Here is a 23,621-nt window from a genome sequence, read left to right on the forward strand (position 1 = left end):
AGGAGAGGGGAAATATTACATGGGAGTAATATAGGAAACAGCATGGGGACATGTCAAGCACTTCCTGTATTTCACATAGGTCATTACACAGGAAACAGCATGTTGAGTGGACCTCACGTAAACATAGAAACAGATGGCTTTACCGTGTTCAAAGATCTGAGTGGACAGGACATTGTTTCAGACATCTACTGAGGAGTTTCAGATTACATTCATATTATAAACACACTTTAGTTTACTACTGAGATCAACCCTCTACAGCTAGCTGTCCCTCCTCTCTCTCTCTTCTCTCTCTCTCTCTCTCTCTCTCTCTCTCTCTCTCTCTCTCTCTCTCTCTCTCTCTCTCCTCTCCTCTCCTCTCCTCTCCTCTCCTCTCCTCTCCCATTCCCAGATCTTTATTCTCCAAGATCTCTCTTGTTTAGGGAACAACTCTTGAGTTTCGAGACCAGAGTAATATAAACATCCAGTTCTTCTATGTTAGGCTTGTAGCCAGCACCACAAGTCCCTGACCTCTGAGATGTTAGCTTCTAATGGAATGAAACTAAGTGCTGCCTGTTGGAAAGTACACTCTTCCCAAAAGGGTTTGTCGGGTGTCCCAAATAGGAGAACCCTTTTTGGTTCCATGTAGAACCATCTGGATTTACATGGAACTCAAAAAGGTTCTACCTGGAACCAAAAAGTGTTCTCCGAAGGGTTCTCCTATGGGGACAGCCAAAGAACTCTTTTAGATGTCTGATGTCACCTTTTTTTTCCTAAGAGTGCAGCGATCCAAAGTAGTCAACCGTTTAAACCAAACTGAAGTAAAGGAGGCTCACTCTCTTACACACACACACACACACACACACACACACACACACACACACACACACACACACACACACACACACACACACACACACACACACACACACACACACACACACACACACACACACACACACATAGCTCCTAACGTGATGTCATTACCGGTTCTTATTTAAATATCTTTCAGACAGTGGAGTCCCTGCCCATCACCAGAAAAAAATCTGAAACACTGCCTCTTCAAAGAGTATCTTAAATAAATCACACGCCCCCCCCCAGAGGAAGTAGGCGCTTGCAAATCAAACCGCTCTTGTCTTCTATTGCCTTGTCTTCCAGTGTCTTATATTAGTTTCGCTTGTAATGTCTTGTATTATCTTCTATTGTCTTGTATGTATTATCTTGTATTATATTGTCTTATCATCTATTGTCTTATCTTCTATTGTCTTCTATTGTATGGTCTTATCTTCTATTGTCTTCTATTGTATGGTCTTATCTTCTATTGTCTTCTATTGTATGGTCTTATCTTCTATTGTCTTCTATTGTATGGTCTTATCTTCTATTGTCTTCTATTGTATGGTCTTATCTTCTATTGTCTTCTATTGTATGGTCTTATCTTCTATTGTCTTCTATTGTATGGTCTTATGTTCTATTGTCTTCTATTGTATGGTCTTATCTTCTATTGTCTTCTATTGTATGGTCTTATCTTCTATTGTCTTCTATTGTATGGTCTTATCTTCTATTGTCTTCTATTGTATGGTCTTATATTGTCTTCTATTGTATGGTCTTATCTTCTATTGTCTTTGTATGGTCTTATCTTCTATTGTCTTCTATTGTATGGTCTTATCTTCTATTGTCTTCTATTGTATGGTCTTATCTTCTTCTATTGTCTTCTATTGTCTTCTATTGTATGGTCTTATCTTCTATTGTCTTCTATTGTATGGTCTTATCTTCTATTGTCTTCTATTGTATGGTCTTATCTTCTATTGTCTTCTATTGTATGGTCTTATCTTCTATTGTTATGTATTATATTGTCTTCTAGTATATTGTCTTCTATTGTCCTATATTCTATTGTCGTGTCTTCTATTGTATTGCCTTTTATTGTCTTATTTGCTATTATCTTGTCTTCTATTGTCTTGTATTAAATGGTCTTGTCTTCTATTGGATTATATTATATTGTTTCATCTTGTCTTGTATCATCTTGTAATTGTATTGTATCATCTTGTCTTGTCTTCTATTGGATTATATTATATTGTCTCATCTAGGCCTTGTATCGTCTTGTTTTGTGTCATCTTGTATTGTATTGTATCATCTTGTCTTGTCTTGCACATTGCTCAGTTGGAAAACATGTTGGTTTCATTTCCTCCTATCTCAGTGTAGAAATGTGTCCCTTATTTAACCTTGATTGAGTTAGGCTAATTCAGCAGCACTGATCTGCCATCAGGCCAGGCAGAGACAGAGCTATGGGGAAGTTCACTCAGAGAACATGTTTGTATGAGTTCTCATTGGCTTCTCAATGTATGGGTTCTCATTGGCTTCTCAATATATGGGTTTTCATTGGCTTCTCAATGTATGGGTTCTCATTGGCTTCTCAATGTATGGTGTTCTCTAAAATCATGTTATTTTTTTACTCCCTCCCTCCCTCCCTCCCTCCCTCCCCCTCCCCCTCCTCTCCCCCCTCCCTCCCCTCCCCCCCCTCTCCCCCTCCCTCCCTCCCTCCCTCCTCCCCTCCCTCCCCCAGACCAATGCCATTAAGACGTCCAAATACAACGCGTTCACCTTCCTGCCCCTCAACCTCTTCGAACAGTTCCAGAGAATAGCCAACGCTTACTTCCTCATTCTGCTGCTACTCCAAGTGAGTGGAACAGACGCACACATATGCACATACAGTGGGGAGAACAAGTATTTGATACACTTCCGATTTTGCAGGTTTTCCTTACTTACAAAGCATGTAGAGGTCTGTAATTTGTATCATAGGTACACTTCAACTGTGAGAGACGGAATCTAAAGCAAAAAATCCAGAAAATCACATTGTATGATTTTTAAGTAATTAATTTTCATTTTATTGCATGACATAAGTATTTGATCACCTACCAACCAGTAAGAATTCCGGCTCTCACAGACCTGTTTGTTTTTCTTTAAGAATCCCTCCTGTTCTCCACTCATTACCTGTATTAACTGCACCTGTTTGAACTCGTTACCTGTATAAAAGACACCTGTCCACACACTCAATCAAACAGACTCCCTTCTCTCCACAATGGCCAAGACCAGAGAGCTGTGTAAGGACACCAGGGATAAAATTGTAGACCTGCAAGAGTCTGGGGTGGGCTACAGGACACTAGGCAAGCATCTTGGTGAGAAGGCAACAACTGTTGGCGCTATTATTATGTTATGTTAACCACTGTTGCTTGTGCAGCTAGTTAGTACGCACTAGCTAGTACCTAGTTTCTAGAATGGCTCTGGATGGAATAGCAGCAGTAGTACAGGGTTATGACCAATTGTGCTATTTTGTGTATTTTCTTTTGCGCTGATATGAACTTTTTTCAAGCATAACGTTTCCGCCATCGTTTCCTATGACCAGAAAGAGCTTTTGGACATCATAACAACTATCACTAACCTCGGTTTGGACGAGGACTTCTACTTCAATGCTTCGGATGCAAAAGACAGACTCAAATCCCCGACACTCGAAGAAGGAGGAGATGGTGTTATAGAGACCGGCGGGATACTTGACGAGACTACGTCGGAGAGTGGATAAACCGCCTCTACCCTCTGTTCTACTGGCGAACATGCAACCACTGGAGAATAAACTGGATGATCTCCATTCGAGACTATCCTATCAACGTGATCTGAAGAACTGTTATATCCTATATTTCTCCAAGTCGTGGCTGAACAAGGACATGGTAAATATAAATCTAACTGGTGTTTCTATACATTGGCAGGACAGAACAGCAATGTCGGGAAGCTCACAAGAGGAGGCGTGTGTCTCTTTGTTAACAACAGCTGGTGCGCAATCTCTAATATTAAGGAAGGAAGTCTGGAGGTCCTGCTCTCCTGAGTTAGAATACCTCATGATAAACTGTTGACCATACTATTTACCAAGAGACCACGGACCAAGAGCACTAAGACCACACTCAACAAGCTGTAGAGGGCCATAAGCAAACAAGAAAATGCTCATCCCAAGGCAGCGCTCCTAGTGGCCGGGGACTTTAATCCAGGAAACTTGAAATCTGTTTTTACATAATTTCTACCAGTAAATCACCTGTGCAGAGGCAAAAACACTCTAGATCACCTATAGTCTACACACAGAGACACTTACAAAGCTCTCCCTCGCCCTCCATTTGGCAAATATGACCATAACTCTATCCTCCTGATTCCTGCTTACAAGCAAAAACTCAAACAGAAAGTACCGGGGACGCGCTCAATACAGAAGTGGTCCGATGAATCAAATGCTAAGCTACAGGACTGTTTCGCTATCACAGACTGGAATATGTTCCCGGGATTCATCTGATGGCATTGAGGAGTTTACCACAGTCACTGGCTTCATAAATAATTGCATCGACGCCGTCGTCCCCACATTGACCATATTCTTTATCCCTTTACACTTGTGTGTATAAGGTAGTAGTTTTGGAATTGTTAGTTAGATTACTCGTTGGTTATTACTGCATTGTCGGAACTAGAAGCACAAGCATTTCGCTACACTCGCATTAACATCTGCTAACCATGTGTATGTGATAAATAAAATTTGATTTGATTTACATACATATCCCAACCAGAAGCCATGGATTACAGTCAACATTTGCACTGAGCTAAAGGCTAGAGGTGCCTCATTCAAAGAGCGGGACACTAATCCTGACGCTTATAAGAAATCCCGCTACACCCTCCGACGAACCATCAAACAGGGAAAGCGTCAATACAGGATCAAAATCGAATCCTACTACATCGGCACTTGTTGGATGTGGCAGGGCTTGCAAACTATCACGGACTACATTGGTAACCTCAGCCACGACCTGTCCAGGGATGCGAGCCTATCAGGTGAGCTAAATACTTTCTATGCTCGCATCAAGGCTAGCAACACTGAACCATTCATGAGTGCACCATCTGTTCCGAATGACTGGACCCACTTCAATTCACATACCGCCCCAACAGATCCACAGATGACACAATCTCTATTGCACTGCCCTTTCCCACATGAACAAAAGGAATGCCTATGCAAGAAGGCTGTTCATTGACTATAGCTCAGCATTCAACACCATAGTGCCCTCCATGTTCATCACTAAGCTCAGAACCCTGGGACTGCAACTGGATCCTGGACTTCCTGACGGCCGCCCCCAGGTGGTGAGAGTAGGCAACAACACATCTGTCACGCTGATCCTCAACATGGGGGCCCTTCACGGGTGTGTGCTTAGTCCCCTCCTGTACTCCCTGTTCACCCACAACTGTGTGGCCTCACACGACTCTAACGCCATCATTAAGTTTGCTGACGACAGAACAGTGGTAGGCCTGATCACCGACAACGATGAGACAGCCTACAGGGAGGAGGTCATAGACCTGGCTGTGTGGTTCCAGGACAACAACTTCTACCTCAATGTTAGCAAGACAAAAGAGCTGATCGTGAACAACAGGAAATGGAGGGCCAAGCATGCTCACATCCACATCGATGGGGCTATAGTGTAGCAGGTTGAGAGCTTCAAGTTCCTCGGTGTCCACATCACTAAGGAATTGTCATGGTCCACACACTTCAACACATTCGTGAAGAGAGCACGACAACACCTCTTCCCCTTCAGGAGCCTGAAAATATTTGTCATGGGCCCTCAGATCCTCAAAACCTTCAACAGCTGCACCACTGAGAGCATCTTGACTGGCCGCATCACCGCTTGGTATGGCAACTGCTTGGCATCTGACCACAAGGCGCTACAAAGGGTAGTGCGTACGGCCCAGTACGCACTACCATCACTGGGGCCAAGCTCCCTACCATCCAGGACCTCTATACCAAGGTGGTGTCAGAGGAAGGGCCTAAACATTGTCAAAGACTCCAGCCACCCAAGTATATAGACTGTTTTCTCTTCTACCACACGGCAAGGGATACCGATTCACCAAGTCTGGAACCAACAGGAGCCTGAACAGCTTCTAAAACTAAGCCATAAATAGCTATTTAAATAGTTAACCAATAGCTACCCAGACTTTCTGCATGGATCCTTTTTGCAATAACTCTTGACTCATCCCATTAGCTGCTGTTAATGTATATTATCTGTTGCCTGGTCACTTTATCCCTACCTATATGTACATATCTACCTCAATGACCTCATACAACTACACATCTGCTCAGTACTGGTACCCTGTGTATACAGCCTAGTTATCATTACTCAGTACTGGTACCCTGTGTATACAGCCTAGTTATTATTACTCAGTACTGGTACCCTGTGTATACAGCCTAGTTATAGTTACTCAGTACTGGTACCCTGTGTATACAGCCTAGTTATCGTTACTCAGTACTGGTACCCTGTGTATACAGCCTAGTTATCATTACTCAGTACTGGTACCCTGTGTATACAGCCTAGTTAGCATTACTCAGTACTGGTACCCTGTGTATACAGCCTAGTTATCATTACTCAGTACTGGTACCCTGTGTATACAGCCTAGTTATCATTACTCAGTACTGGTACCCTGTGTATACAGCCTAGTTATCATTACTCAGTACTGGTACCCTGTGTATACAGCCTAGTTATCATTACTCAGTACAGTACTAGTTATCATTACTCAGTACTGGTACCCTGTGTATACAACCTAGTTATCGTTACTCAGTACTGGTACCCTAGTGTTACTCAGCCTAGTTATCATTACTCAGTACTGGTACCCTGTGTATACAACCTAGTTATCAGCCTAGTTATTACTCAGTACTGGTACCCTGTGTATACAACCTAGTTATCATTACTCAGTACTGGTACCCTGTGTATACAGTCTAGTTATTGTTACTCAGTACTGGTACCCTGTGTATACAGCCTAGTTATCATTACTCAGTACTGGTACCCTGTGTATACAACCTAGTTATTATTACTCAGTACTGGTACCCTGTGTATACAGCCTAGTTATTATTACTCAGTACTGGTACCCTGTGTATACAGCCTAGTTATCATTACTCAGTACTGGTACCCTGTGTATACAACCTAGTTATTATTACTCAGTACTGGTACCCTGTGTATACAGCCTAGTTATCATTACTCAGTACTGGTACCCTACAGCCTGTATATTACAACCTAGTTATCATTACTCAGTACTGGTACCCTGTGTATACAACCTAGTTATCGTTACTCAGTACTGGTACCCCGTGTATACAGCCTAGTTATCATTACTCAGTACTGGTACCCTGTGTATACAACCTAGTTATCATTACTCAGTACTGGTACCCTGTGTATACAACCTAGTTATCATTACTCAGTACTGGTACCCTGTGTATACAACCTAGTTATCATTACTCAGTACTGGTACCCTGTGTATACAGTCTAGTTATTGTTACTCAGTACTGGTACCCTGTGTATACAGCCTAGTTATAGTTACTCAGTACTGGTACCCTGTGTATACAACCTAGTTATAGTTACTCAGTACTGGTACCCTGTGTATACAGCCTAGTTATCATTACTCAGTACTGGTACCCTGTGTATACAGCCTAGTTATCATTACTCAGTACTGGTACCCTGTGTATACAGCCTAGTTATTATTACTCAGTACTGGTACCCTGTGTATACAGCCTAGTTATTATTACTCAGTACTGGTACCCTGTGTATACAACCTAGTTATTATTACTCAGTACTGGTACCCTGTGTATACAGCCTAGTTATAGTTACTCAGTACTGGTACCCTGTGTATACAGCCTAGTTATCATTACTCAGTACTGGTACCCTGTGTATACAGCCTAGTTATCATTACTCAGTACTGGTACCCTGTGTATACAGCCTAGTTATCATTACTCAGTACTGGTACCCTGTGTATACAGCCTAGTTATCATTACTCAGTACTGGTACCCTGTGTATACAACCTAGTTATTGTTACTCAGTACTGGTACCCTGTGTATACAACCTAGTTATTATTACTCAGTACTGGTACCCTGTGTATACAACCTAGTTATAGTTACTCAGTACTGGTACCCCGTGTGTACAGCCTAGTTATCATTACTCAGTACTGGTACCCTGTGTATACAGCCTAGTTAGCATTACTCAGTACTGGTACCCTGTGTATACAACCTAGTTATTGTTACTCAGTACTGGTACCCTGTGTATACAGCCTAGTTATCATTACTCAGTACTGGTACCCTGTGTATACAACCTAGTTATTGTTACTCAGTACTGGTACCCTGTGTATACAACCTAGTTATTATTACTCAGTACTGGTACCCTGTGTATACAACCTAGTTATACAACCTACTTATTATTACTCAGTACTGGTACCCGTGTGTACAGCCTAGTTATCATTACTCAGTACTGGTACCCTGTGTATACAGCCTAGTTATTATTACTCAGTACTGGTACCCCGTGTATACAACCTAGTTATAGTTACTCAGTACTGGTACCATGTGTATACAGCCTAGTTATAGTTACTCAGTACTGGTACCCCGTGTATACAGCCTAGTTATTATTACTCAGTACTGGTACCCTGTGTATACAGCCTAGTTATCATTACTCAGTACTGGTACCCTGTGTATACAGTCTAGTTATCATTACTCAGTACTGGTACCATGTGTATACAACCTAGTTATAGTTACTCAGTACTGGTACCCTGTGTATACAGCCTAGTTATCATTACCCAGTACTGGTACCCCGTGTATACAACCTAGTTATAGTTACTCAGTACTGGTACCATGTGTATACAGCCTAGTTATTAGTACTCAGTACTGGTACCCCGTGTATACAGCCTAGTTATCATTACCCAGTACTGGTACCCCGTGTATACAGGCTAGTTATTGTTACTCAGTACTGGTACCCTATGTATACAGCCTAGTTATAGTTACTCAGTACTGGTACCCTGTGTATACAACCTAGTTATTATTACTCAGTACTGGTACCCTGTGTATACAGGCTAGTTATTATTACTCAGTACTGGTACCCTGTGTATACAGCCTAGTTATAGTTACTCTGTACTGGTACCCTGTGTATACAGCCTAGTTATCATTACTCAGTACTGGTACCCTGTGTATACAGCCTAGTTATAGTTACTCTGTACTGGTACCCTGTGTATACAGTCTAGTTATTATTACTCAGTACTGGTACCCTGTGTATACAGTCTAGTTATCATTACTCAGTACTGGTACCCTGTGTATACAGCCTAGTTATTATTACTCAGTACTGCCTAGTTATTATTACTCCTGTGTATACAGTTATTATTACTCAGTACTAGTTATAGTTACTCTGTACTGGTACCCTGTGTATACAACCTGTGTATACCCTAGTTATTATTACTAGTACCCTAGTTATTATTACTCAGTACTGGTACCCTGTGTATACAGCCTAGTTATAGTTACTCAGTACTGGTACCCTGTGTATACAGCCTAGTTATAGTTACTCTGTACTGGTACCCTGTGTATACAGCCTAGTTATCATTACTCAGTACTGGTACCCTGTGTATACAGCCTAGTTATAGTTACTCTGTACTGGTACCCTGTGTATACAGCCTAGTTATCATTACTCAGTACTGGTACCCTGTGTATACAGGCTAGTTATTATTACTCAGTACTGGTACCCTGTGTATACAGCCTAGTTATAGTTACTCTGTACTGGTACCCTGTGTATACAGCCTAGTTATCATTACTCAGTACTGGTACCCTGTGTATACAGCCTAGTTATAGTTACTCTGTACTGGTACCCTGTGTATACAGTCTAGTTATTATTACTCAGTACTGGTACCCTGTGTATACAGTCTAGTTATCATTACTCAGTACTGGTACCCTGTGTATACTGGTACCCTGTGTATACAGTACTGGTACCCTAGTTATAGTTACTCTGTACTGGTACCCTGTGTATACAGCCTAGTTATAGTTACTCAGTACTGGTACCCTGTGTATACAGCCTAGTTTATAGTTACTCTGTACTGGTTACCCTGTGTATACAGCCTAGTTATAGTTACTCTGTACTGGTACCCTGTGTATACAGCCTAGTTATAGTTACTCTGTACTGGTACCCTGTGTATACAGCCTAGTTATAGTTACTCTGTACTGGTACCCTGTGTATACAGCCTAGTTATAGTTACTCTGTACTGGTACCCTGTGTATACAACCTAGTTGTGGATTTATTCCTCGTGTTATTCTTCTATGTTTCTATAATTTCTCTATTTTTCTCTCTACATTGTTGGGACTGTCAGTAGTAAGTATTTCACTGTTATTCTATAGCTGTGGTTTATGAAGCGTAAGATCAACGATGTTTGATGTGAATAATTCTACATGTCATTTCACCACCCGTACTGTTGGTTGGCAGTAACACTACATCCTCTCGGACACCATTAGACCTGTCTGTCCTCGTATGTCTCACAGAGTCTGTGTCCTGAGAAGGTACACTATCTGCTGGAGACAGGCCTTGTTGGAGGAGATGACTATGATTTCCACAGTAAAGCTACAATCAGTCCAATAAGAAAACAGGATATGAAGTGCAGTGACTGAGGAAGTGAGGAAGAGAGAGAGGAAGTTGACTCTTTGCAACTTAGCTCATTGTTGTATAGAGGTTTACAAACAACACAAAACATACCAGGCTCCTGAGTGGCGCAGCGGTCTAAGGCACTGCATTTCAGTCTTAGACGCGTCATGACAGACCCTGGTTCGATTCCAGGCTGTATCACAACTGGCTGTGATTGGAAGTCCCATAGGGTGGCGCAAAATTGGCCCAGCGTCGTCTGGGTTTGGCCGGAGTAGGCACAGCGTCGTCTGGGTTTGGCCGGAGTAGGCCCAGCGTCGTCTGGGTTTGGCCGGAGTAGTCACAGCGTCGTCTGGGTTTGGCCGGAGTAGGCTGTCATTGTAAATAAGAATTTGTTCTTAACTGACTTGTTAAATAAAGGTTAAATGAAAAATACCTGACGTAGAGAGATCTCATCACAGCATACAGTATGTACAGTAGAAACAGCTATGGAGACCCGTAGAGAGATCTCATCACAGTATGTACAGTAGAAACAGCTATGGAGACCAGTAGAGAGATCTCATCACAGCATACAGTATGTACAGTAGAAACAGCTATGGAGACCAGTAGAGAGATCTCATCACAGTATACAGTATGTACAGTAGAAACAGCTATGGAGACCAGTAGAGAGATCTCATCACAGCATACAGTATGTACAGTAGAAACAGCTATGGAGACCAGTAGAGAGATCTCATCAGAGCATACAGTATGTACAGTAGAAACAGTTATGGAGACCAGTAGAGAGATCACAGCATACAGTATGTACAGTAGAAACAGCTATGGAGACCAGTAGAGAGATCTCATCAGAGCATACAGTATGTACAGTAGAAACAGCTATGGAGACCAGTAGAGAGATCTCATCAGAGCATACAGTAGAAACAGCTATGGAGACCAGTAGAGAGATCTCATCACAGTATGTACAGTATGTACAGTAGAAACAGCTATGGAGACCAGTAGAGATCTCATCACAGCATACAGTATGTACAGTAGAAACAGCTATGGAGACCAGTAGAGATCTCATCACAGTATGTACAGTAGAAACAGCTATGGAGACCAGTAGAGAGATCTCATCACAGCATACAGTATGTACAGTAGAAACAGCTATGGAGACCAGTAGAGAGATCTCATCACAGCATACAGTATGTACAGTAGAAACAGCTATGGAGACCAGTAGAGAGATCTCATCTCAGCATACAGTATGTACAGTAGAAACAGCTATGGAGACCAGTAGAGATCTCATCACAGCATACAGTATGTACAGTAGAAACAGCTATGGAGACCAGTAGAGAGATCTCATCACAGCATACAGTATGTACAGTAGAAACAGCTATGGAGACCAGTAGAGAGATCTCATCACAGCATACAGTATGTACAGTAGAAACAGCTATGGAGACCAGTAGAGAGATCACAGCATACAGTATGTACAGTAGAAACAGCTATGGAGACCAGTAGAGAGATCTCATCACAGCATACAGTATGTACAGTAGAAACAGCTATGGAGACCAGTAGAGAGATCTCATCAGAGCATACAGTATGTACAGTAGAAACAGCTATGGAGACCAGTAGAGAGATCTCATCACAGTATGTACAGTATGTACAGTAGAAACAGCTATGGAGACCAGTAGAGAGATATCATCACAGCATACAGTATGTACAGTAGAAACAGCTATGGAGACCAGTAGAGAGATCTCATCAGAGCATACAGTAGAAACAGCTATGGAGACCAGTAGAGAGATCTCATCACAGTATGTACAGTATGTACAGTAGAAACAGCTATGGAGACCAGTAGAGATCTCATCACAGCATACAGTATGTACAGTAGAAACAGCTATGGAGACCAGTAGAGATCTCATCACAGTATGTACAGTAGAAACAGCTATGGAGACCAGTAGAGAGATTTCATCACAGCATACAGTATGTACAGTAGAAACAGCTATGGAGACCAGTAGAGGGATCTCATCACAGCATACAGTATGTACAGTAGAAACAGCTGTGGAGACCAGTAGAGAGATCTCATCACAGCATACAGTATGTACAGTAGAAACAGCTATGGAGACCAGTAGAGAGATCTCATCACAGCATACAGTATGTACAGTAGAAACAGCTATGGAGACCAGTAGAGAGATCTCATCACAGCATACAGTATGTACAGTAGAAACAGCTATGGAGACCAGTAGAAGGATCTCATCACAGCATACAGTATGTACAGTAGAAACAGCTATGGAGACCAGTAGAGAGATCTCATCACAGCATACAGTATGTACAGTAGAAACAGCTATGGAGACCAGTAGAGAGATCACAGCATACCGTATGTACAGTAGAAACAGCTATGGAGACCAGTAGAGAGATCTCATCATACAGTATGTACAGTAGAAACAGCTATGGAGACCAGTAAAGAGATCTCATCACAGCATACAGTATGTTCAGTAGAAACAGCTGTGGAGACCAATAGAGAGATCTCATCACAGCATACAGTATGTACAGTAGAAACAGCTATGGAGACCAGTAGAGATCTCATCACAGCATACAGTATGTACAGTAGAAACAGCTATGGAGACCAGTAGAGATCTCATCACAGTATGTACAGTAGAAACAGCTATGGAGACCAGTAGAGAGATTTCATCACAGCATACAGTATGTACAGTAGAAACAGCTATGGAGACCAGTAGAGGGATCTCATCACAGCATACAGTATGTACAGTAGAAACAGCTGTGGAGACCAGTAGAGAGATCTCATCACAGCACACAGTATGTACAGTAGAAACAGCTATGGAGACCAGTAGAGAGATCTCATCACAGCATACAGTATGTACAGTAGAAACAGCTATGGAGACCAGTAGAGAGATCTCATCACAGCATACAGTATGTACAGTAGAAACAGCTATGGAGACCAGTAGAGAGATCTCATCACAGCATACAGTATGTACAGTAGAAACAGCTATGGAGAACAGTAGAGAGATCTCATCACAGCATACAGTATGTACAGTAGAAACAGCTATGGAGACCAGTAGAGAGATCACAGCATACCATATGTACAGTAGAAACAGCTATGGAGACCAGTAGAGAGATCTCATCATACAGTATGTACAGTAGAAACAGCTATGGAGACCAGTAGAGAGATCTCATCACAGCATACAGTATGTACAGTAGAAACAGCTGTGGAGACCAATAGAGAGATCTCATCACAGCATACAGTATGTACAGTAGAAACAGCTATGGAGACCAGTAGAGATCTCATCACAGCATACAGTATGTACAGTAGAACCAGCTATGGAGACCAGTAGAGAGATCTCATCACAGCATACAGTATGTACAGTAGAAACAGCTATGGAGACCAGTAGAGAGATCACAGCATACAGTATGTACAGTAGAAACAGCTATGGAGACCAGTAGAGAGATCTCATCATACAGTATGTACAGTAGAAACAGCTATGGAGACCAGTAGAGAGATCTCATCACAGCATACAGTATGTACAGTAGAAACAGCTATGGAGACCAGTAGAGAGATCTCATCAGAGCATACAGTATGTACAGTAGAAACAGCTATGGAGACCAGTAGAGAGATCTCATCATACAGTATGTACAGTAGAAACAGCTATGGAGACCAGTAGAGAGATCTCATCACAGCATACAGTATGTACAGTAGAAACAGCTATGGAGACCAGTAGAGAGATCTCATCACAGCATACAGTATGTACAGTAGAAACAGCTATGGAGACCAGTAGAGAGATCACAGCATACAGTATGTACAGTAGAAACAGCTATGGAGACCAGTAGAGAGATGTCATCATACAGTATGTACAGTAGAAACAGCTATGGAGACCAGTAGAGAGATCTCATCAGAGCATACAGTATGTACAGTAGAAACAGCTATGGACACCAGTAGAGAGATCTCATCACAGTATGTACAGTATGTACAGTAGAAACAGCTATGGAGACCAGTAGAGAGATCTCATCACAGCATACAGTATGTACAGTAGAAACAGCTATGGAGACCAGTAGAGAGATCTCATCAGAGCATACAGTAGAAACAGCTATGGAGACCAGTAGAGAGATCTCATCACAGTATGTACAGTATGTACAGTAGAAACAGCTATGGAGACCAGTAGAGATCTCATCACAGCATACAGTATGTACAGTAGAAACAGCTATGGAGACCAGTAGAGATCTCATCACAGTATGTACAGTAGAAACAGCTATGGAGACCAGTAGAGAGATCTCATCACAGCATACAGTATGTACAGTAGAAACAGTTATGGAGACCAGTAGAGGGATCTCATCACAGCATACAGTATGTACAGTAGAAACAGCTGTGGAGACCAGTAGAGAGATCTCATCACAGCATACAGTATGTACAGTAGAAACAGCTATGGAGACCAGTAGAGAGATCTCATCACAGCATACAGTATGTACAGTAGAAACAGCTATGGAGACCAGTAGAGAGATCTCATCACAGCATACAGTATGTACAGTAGAAACAGCTATGGAGACCAGTAGAGAGATCTCATCACAGTATGTACAGTATGTACAGTAGAAACAGCTATGGAGACCAGTAGAGAGATCTCATCACAGTATCTACAGTATGTACAGTAGAAACAGCTATGGAGACCAGTAGAGAGATCTCATCACAGTATGTACAGTATGTACAGTAGAAACAGCTATGGAGACCAGTAGAGAGATATCATCACAGCATACAGTATGTACAGTAGAAACAGCTATGGAGACCAGTAGAGAGATCTCATCACAGCATTCAGTATGTACAGTAGAAACAGCTATGGAGACCAGTAGAGAGATCTCATCACAGCATACAGTATGTACAGTAGAAACAGCTATGGAGACCAGTAGAGAGATCTCATCACAGCATACAGTATGTACAGTAGAAACAGCTATGGAGACCAGTAGAGAGATCACAGCATACAGTATGTACAGTAGAAACAGCTATGGAGACCAGTAGAGAGATCTCAACACAGCATACAGTATGTACAGTAGAAACAGCTATGGAGACCAGTAGAGAGATCTCATCACAGCATACAGTATGTACAGTAGAAACAGCTATGGAGACCAGTAGAGAGATCTCATCACAGCATACAGTATGTACAGTAGAAACAGCTATGGAGACCAGTAGAGAGATCTCATCACAGCATACAGTATGTACAGTAGAAACAGCTATGGAGACCAGTAGAGAGATCTCATCACAGCATACAGTATGTACAGTAGAAACAGCTATGGAGACCAGTAGAGAGATCTCATCACAGCATACAGTATGTACAGTAGAAACAGCTGTGGAGACCAATAGAGAGATCTCATCACAGCATACAGTATGTACAGTAGAAACAGCTATGGAGACCAGTAGAGATCTCATCACAGCATACAGTATGTACAGTAGAAACAGCTATGGAGACCAGTAGAGAGATCTCATCACAGCATACAGTATGTACAGTAGAAACAGCTATGGAGACCAGTAGAGAGATCTCATCACAGCATACAGTATGTACAGTAGAAACAGCTATGGAGACCAGTAGAGATCTCATCACAGCATACAGTATGTACAGTAGAAACAGCTATGGAGACCAGTAGAGAGATCTCATCACAGCATACAGTATGTACAGTAGAAACAGCTATGGAGACCAGTAGAGAGATCACAGCATACAGTATGTACAGTAGAAACAGCTATGGAGACCAGTAGAGAGATCTCATCATACAGTATGTACAGTAGAAACAGCTATGGAGACCAGTAGAGAGATCTCATCACAGCATACAGTATGTACAGTAGAAACAGCTATGGAGACCAGTAGAGAGATCTCATCAGAGCATACAGTATGTACAGTAGAAACAGCTATGGAGACCAGTAGAGAGATCTCATCATACAGTATGTACAGTAGAAACAGCTATGGAGACCAGTAGAGAGATCTCATCACAGCATACAGTATGTACAGTAGAAACAGCTATGGAGACCAGTAGAGAGATCTCATCACAGCATACAGTATGTACAGTAGAAACAGCTATGGAGACCAGTAGAGAGATCACAGCATACAGTATGTACAGTAGAAACAGCTATGGAGACCAGTAGAGAGATGTCATCATACAGTATGTACAGTAGAAACAGCTATGGAGACCAGTAGAGAGATCTCATCAGAGCATACAGTATGTACAGTAGAAACAGCTATGGACACCAGTAGAGAGATCTCATCACAGTATGTACAGTATGTACAGTAGAAACAGCTATGGAGACCAGTAGAGAGATCTCATCACAGCATACAGTATGTACAGTAGAAACAGCTATGGAGACCAGTAGAGAGATCTCATCAGAGCATACAGTAGAAACAGCTATGGAGACCAGTAGAGAGATCTCATCACAGTATGTACAGTATGTACAGTAGAAACAGCTATGGAGACCAGTAGAGATCTCATCACAGCATACAGTATGTACAGTAGAAACAGCTATGGAGACCAGTAGAGATCTCATCACAGTATGTACAGTAGAAACAGCTATGGAGACCAGTAGAGAGATCTCATCACAGCATACAGTATGTACAGTAGAAACAGCTGTGGAGACCAGTAGAGAGATCTCATCACAGCATACAGTATGTACAGTAGAAACAGCTATGGAGACCAGTAGAGAGATCTCATCACAGCATACAGTATGTACAGTAGAAACAGCTATGGAGACCAGTAGAGAGATCTCATCACAGCATACAGTATGTACAGTAGAAACAGCTATGGAGACCAGTAGAGAGATCTCATCACAGCATACAGTATGTACAGTAGAAACAGCTATGGAGACCAGTAGAGAGATCTCATCACAGCATACAGTATGTACAGTAGAAACAGCTATGGAGACCAGTAGAGAGATCTCATCACAGTATGTACAGTATGTACAGTAGAAACAGCTATGGAGACCAGTAGAGAGATCTCATCACAGTATGTACAGTATGTACAGTAGAAACAGCTATGGAGACCAGTAGAGAGATATCATCACAGCATACAGTATGTACAGTAGAAACAGCTATGGAGACCAGTAGAGAGATCTCATCACAGCATACAGTATGTACAGTAGAAACAGCTATGGAGACCAGTAGAGAGATCACAGCATACAGTATGTACAGTAGAAACAGCTATGGAGACCAGTAGAGAGATCTCAACACAGCATACAGTATGTACAGTAGAAACAGCTATGGAGACCAGTAGAGAGATCTCATCACAGCATACAGTATGTACAGTAGAAACAGCTATGGAGACCAGTAGAGATCTCATCACAGCATACAGTATGTACAGTAGAAACAGCTATGGAGACCAGTAGAGAGATCTCATCACAGCATACAGTATGTACAGTAGAAACAGCTATGGAGACCAGTAGAGAGATCTCATCACAGCATACAGTATGTACAGTAGAAACAGCTATGGAGACCAGTAGAGAGATCACAGCATACCGAATGTACAGTAGAAACAGCTATGGAGACCAGTAGAGAGATCTCATCATACAGTATGTACAGTAGAAACAGCTATGGAGACCAGTAGAGAGATCTCATCACAGCATACAGTATGTACAGTAGAAACAGCTATGGAGACCAGTAGAGAGATCTCATCACAGCATACAGTATGTACAGTAGAAACAGCTATGGAGACCAGTAGAGATCTCATCACAGCATACAGTATGTACAGTAGAAACAGCTATGGAGACCAGTAGAGAGATCTCATCACAGCATACAGTATGTACAGTAGAAACGCTATGGAGACCAGTAGAGATATATCATCACAGCATACAGTATGTACAGTAGAAACAGCTATGGAGACCAGTAGAGAGATCTCATCAGAGCATACAGTATGTACAGTAGAAACAGCTATGGAGACCAGTAGAGAGATCTCATCACAGCATACAGTATGTACAGTAGAAACAGCTATGGAGACCAGTAGAGAGATCTCATCACAGCATACAGTATGTACAGTAGAAACAGCTATGGAGACCAGTAGAGAGATCTCATCACAGCATACAGTATGTACAGTAGAAACAGCTATGGAGACCAGTAGAGAGATCTCATCACAGCATACAGTATGTACAGTAGAAACAGCTATGGAGACCAGTAGAGAGATCTCATCACAGCATACAGTATGTACAGTAGAAACAGCTGTGGAGACCAGTAGAGAGATCTCATCACAGCATACAGTATGTACAGTAGAAACAGCTATGGAGACCAGTAGAGAGATCTCATCACAGCATACAGTATGTACAGTAGAAACAGCTATGGAGACCAGTAGAGAGATCTCATCACAGCATACAGTATGTACAGTAGAAACAGCTATGGAGACCAGTAGAGAGATCTCATCACAGCATACAGTATGTACAGTAGAAACAGCTATGGAGACCAGTAGAGAGATCTCATCACAGCATACAGTATGTACAGTAGAAACAGCTATGGAGACCAGTAGAGAGATCTCATCACAGCATACAGTATGTACAGTAGAAACAGCTATGGAGACCAGTAGAGAGATCTCATCACAGCATACAGTATGTACAGTAGAAACAGCTATGGAGACCAGTAGATCACAGATACAGTCATGTCAGAAACAGCTATGGAGACCAGTAGAGAGATCTCATGTACAGTATGTACAGTAGAAACAGCTATGGAGACCAGTAGAGAGATCTCATCACAGCATACAGTATGTACAGTAGAAACAGCTATGGAGACCAGTAGAGAGATCTCATCACAGCATACAGTATGTACAGTAGAAACAGCTATGGAGACCAGTAGAGAGATCTCATCACAGCATACAGTATGTACAGTAGAAACAGCTGTGGAGACCAGTAGAGAGATCTCATCACAGCATACAGTATGTACAGTAGAAACAGCTATGGAGACCAGTAGAGAGATCTCATCAGAGCATACAGTATGTACAGTAGAAACAGCTATGGAGACCAGTAGAGATATCTCATCACAGTATGTACAGTATGTACAGTATGTACAGTAGAAACAGCTATGGAGACCAGTAGAGAGATCTCATCACAGCATACAGTATGTACAGTAGAAACAGCTATGGAGACCAGTAGAGAGATCTCATCACAGCATACAGTATGTACAGTAGAAACAGCTATGGAGACCAGTAGAGAGATCTCATCACAGTATGTACAGTATGTACAGTAGAAACAGCTATGGAGACCAGTAGAGAGATCTCATCACAGCATACAGTATGTACAGTAGAAACAGCTATGGAGACCAGTAGAGAGATCTCATCACAGCATACAGTATGTACAGTAGAAACAGCTGTGGAGACCAGTAGAGAGATCTCATCACAGCATACAGTATGTACAGTAGAAACAGCTATGGAGACCAGTAGAGAGATCTCATCAGAGCATACAGTATGTACAGTAGAAACAGCTATGGAGACCAGTAGAGAGATCTCATCACAGTATGTACAGTATGTACAGTAGAAACAGCTATGGAGACACAGTACAGAAACAGCTAGAGACCATCTCATCACAGTATGTACAGTATGTACAGTATGGAGACCAGTAGAGAGATCTCATCACAGCATACAGTAGTAGAAACAGCTATGGAGACCAGTAGAGAGATCTCATCACAGACCAGTACAGTATGTACAGTAGAAACAGCTATGGAGACCAGTAGAGAGATCTCATCACAGCATACAGTATGTACAGTAGAAACAGCTATGGAGACCAGTAGAGATCTCATCACAGCATACAGTATGTACAGTAGAAACAGCTATGGAGACCAGTAGAGAGATCTCATCACAGCATACAGTATGTACAGTAGAAACAGCTATGGAGACCAGTAGAGAGATCACAGCATACAGTATGTACAGTAGAAACAGCTATGGAGACCAGTAGAGAGATCTCATCATACAGTATGTACAGTAGAAACAGCTATGGAGACCAGTAGAGAGATCTCATCACAGCATACAGTATGTACAGTAGAAACAGCTGTGGAGACCAGTAGAGAGATCTCATCACAGCATACAGTATGTACAGTAGAAACAGCTATGGAGACCAGTAGAGAGATCTCATCACAGCATACAGTATGTACAGTAGAAACAGCTGTGGAGACCAGTAGAGAGATCTCATCACAGCATACAGTATGTACAGTAGAAACAGCTATGGAGACCAGTAGAGAGATCTCATCACAGCATACAGTATGTACAGTAGAAACAGCTATGGAGACCAGTAGAGAGATCTCATCACAGTATACAGTATGTACAGTAGAAACAGCTATGGAGACCAGTAGAGAGATCTCATCACAGCATACAGTATGTACAGTAGAAACAGCTATGGAGACCAGTAGAGAGATCTCATCACAGCATACAGTATGTACAGTAGAAACAGCTATGGAGACCAGTAGAGAGATCTCATCACAGCATACAGTATGTACAGTAGAAACAGCTATGGAGACCAGTAGAGAGATCACAGCATACAGTATGTACAGTAGAAACAGCTATGGAGACCAGTAGAGAGATCTCATCATACAGTATGTACAGTAGAAACAGCTATGGAGACCAGTAGAGAGATCTCATCACAGCATACAGTATGTACAGTAGAAACAGCTATGGAGACCAGTAGAGAGATCTCATCACAGCATACAGTATGTACAGTAGAAACAGCTATGGAGACCAGTAGAGAGATCTCATCACAGCATACAGTATGTACAGTAGAAACAGCTATGGAGACCAGTAGAGAGATCTCATCACAGCATACAGTATGTACAGTAGAAACAGCTATGGAGACCAGTAGAGAGATCTCATCAGAGCATACAGTATGTACAGTAGAAACAGCTATGGAGACCAGTAGAGAGTATGTACAGTATACAGTATGTACAGTAGAAACAGCTATGGAGACCAGTAGAGATCTCATCACAGCATACAGTATGTACAGTAGAAACAGCTATGGAGACCAGTAGAGAGATCTCATCACAGCATACAGTATGTACAGTAGAAACAGCTATGGAGACCAGTAGAGAGATCTCATCACAGCATACAGTATGTACAGTAGAAACAGCTATGGAGACCAGTAGAGAGATCTCATCAGAGCATACAGTATGTACAGTAGAAACAGCTATGGAGACCAGTAGAGAGATCTCATCACAGTATGTACAGTATGTACAGTAGAAACAGCTATGGAGACCAGTAGAGAGATCTCATCACAGCATACAGTATGTACAGTAGAAACAGCTATGGAGACCAGTAGAGAGATCACAGCATACAGTATGTACAGTAGAAACAGCTATGGAGACCAGTAGAGAGATCTCATCATACAGTATGTACAGTAGAAACAGCTATGGAGACCAGTAGAGAGATCTCATCACAGCATACAGTATGTACAGTAGAAACAGCTGTGGAGACCAGTAGAGAGATCTCATCACAGCATACAGTATGTACAGTAGAAACAGCTATGGAGACCAGTAGAGATCTCATCACAGCATACAGTATGTACAGTAGAAACAGCTATGGAGACCAGTAGAGAGATCTCATCACAGCATACAGTATGTACAGTAGAAACAGCTATGGAGACCAGTAGAGAGATCTCATCAGAGCATACAGTATGTACAGTAGAAACAGCTATGGAGACCAGTAGAGAGATCTCATCACAGTATGTACAGTATGTACAGTAGAAACAGCTATGGAGACCAGTAGAGAGATCTCATCACAGCATACAGTATGTACAGTAGAAACAGCTATGGAGACCAGTAGAGAGATCTCATCACAGCATACAGTATGTACAGTAGAAACAGCTATGGAGACCAGTAGAGAGATCTCATCACAGCATACAGTATGTACAGTAGAAACAGCTATGGAGACCAGTAGAGAGATCTCATCACAGCATACAGTATGTACAGTAGAAACAGCTATGGAGACCAGTAGAGATCTCATCACAGCATACAGTATGTACAGTAGAAACAGCTATGGAGACCAGTAGAGAGATCTCATCACAGCATACAGTATGTACAGTAGAAACAGCTATGGAGACCAGTAGAGAGATCACAGCATACAGTATGTACAGTAGAAACAGCTATGGAGACCAGTAGAGAGATCTCATCATACAGTATGTACAGTAGAAACAGCTATGGAGACCAGTAGAGAGATCTCATCACAGCATACAGTATGTACAGTAGAAACAGCTGTGGAGACCAGTAGAGATCTCATCACAGCATACAGTATGTACAGTAGAAACAGCTATGGAGACCAGTAGAGATCTCATCACAGCATACAGTATGTACAGTAGAAACAGCTATGGAGACCAGTAGAGAGATCTCATCACAGCATACAGTATGTACAGTAGAAACAGCTATGGAGACCAGTAGAGAGATCACAGCATACAGTATGTACAGTAGAAACAGCTATGGAGACCAGTAGAGAGATCTCATCATACAGTATGTACAGTAGAAACAGCTATGGAGACCAGTAGAGAGATCTCATCACAGCATACAGTATGTACAGTAGAAACAGCTGTGGAGACCAGTAGAGAGATCTCATCACAGCATACAGTATGTACAGTAGAAACAGCTATGGAGACCAGTAGAGATCTCATCACAGCATACAGTATGTACAGTAGAAACAGCTGTGGAGACCAGTAGAGAGATCTCATCACAGCATACAGTATGTACAGTAGAAACAGCTATGGAGACCAGTAGAGATCTCATCAGAGCATACAGTATGTACAGTAGAAACAGCTATGGAGACCAGTAGAGATATCTCATCACAGTATGTACAGTATGTACAGTATGTACAGTAGAAACAGCTATGGAGACCAGTAGAGAGATCTCATCACAGCATACAGTATGTACAGTAGAAACAGCTATGGAGACCAGTAGAGAGATCTCATCAGAGCATACAGTATGTACAGTAGAAACAGCTATGGAGACCAGTAGAGAGATCTCATCACAGTATGTACAGTATGTACAGTAGAAACAGCTATGGAGACCAGTAGAGATCTCATCACAGCATACAGTATGTACAGTAGAAACAGCTATGGAGACCAGTAGAGATCTCATCAGCATACAGTATGTACAGTAGAAACAGCTATGGAGACCAGTAGAGAGATCTCATCACAGCATACAGTATGTACAGTAGAAACAGCTATGGAGACCAGTAGAGAGATCTCATCACAGCATACAGTATGTACAGTAGAAACAGCTATGGAGACCAGTAGAGAGATCTCATCACAGC

General features: G+C 42.0%; 1 protein-coding gene across 1 annotated transcript in view; it reads left to right on the forward strand.

Annotated features, from left to right (window-relative positions):
- Positions 1–23,621, forward strand: part of LOC115106573 (phospholipid-transporting ATPase ID-like) — a 93,963-nt gene that overhangs the window by 15,459 nt on the left and 54,883 nt on the right. The window contains exon 4 of the mRNA XM_065026876.1: positions 2,537–2,650. Within this exon, the coding sequence (XP_064882948.1) occupies positions 2,537–2,650 (114 nt within the window). The remainder of the gene's footprint in view (positions 1–2,536; positions 2,651–23,621) is intronic.

The sequence above is a fragment of the Oncorhynchus nerka genome, linkage group LG13 (assembly GCF_034236695.1).
Source record: "Oncorhynchus nerka isolate Pitt River linkage group LG13, Oner_Uvic_2.0, whole genome shotgun sequence".
In the NCBI taxonomy this organism is placed as follows: domain Eukaryota; kingdom Metazoa; phylum Chordata; class Actinopteri; order Salmoniformes; family Salmonidae; genus Oncorhynchus; species Oncorhynchus nerka.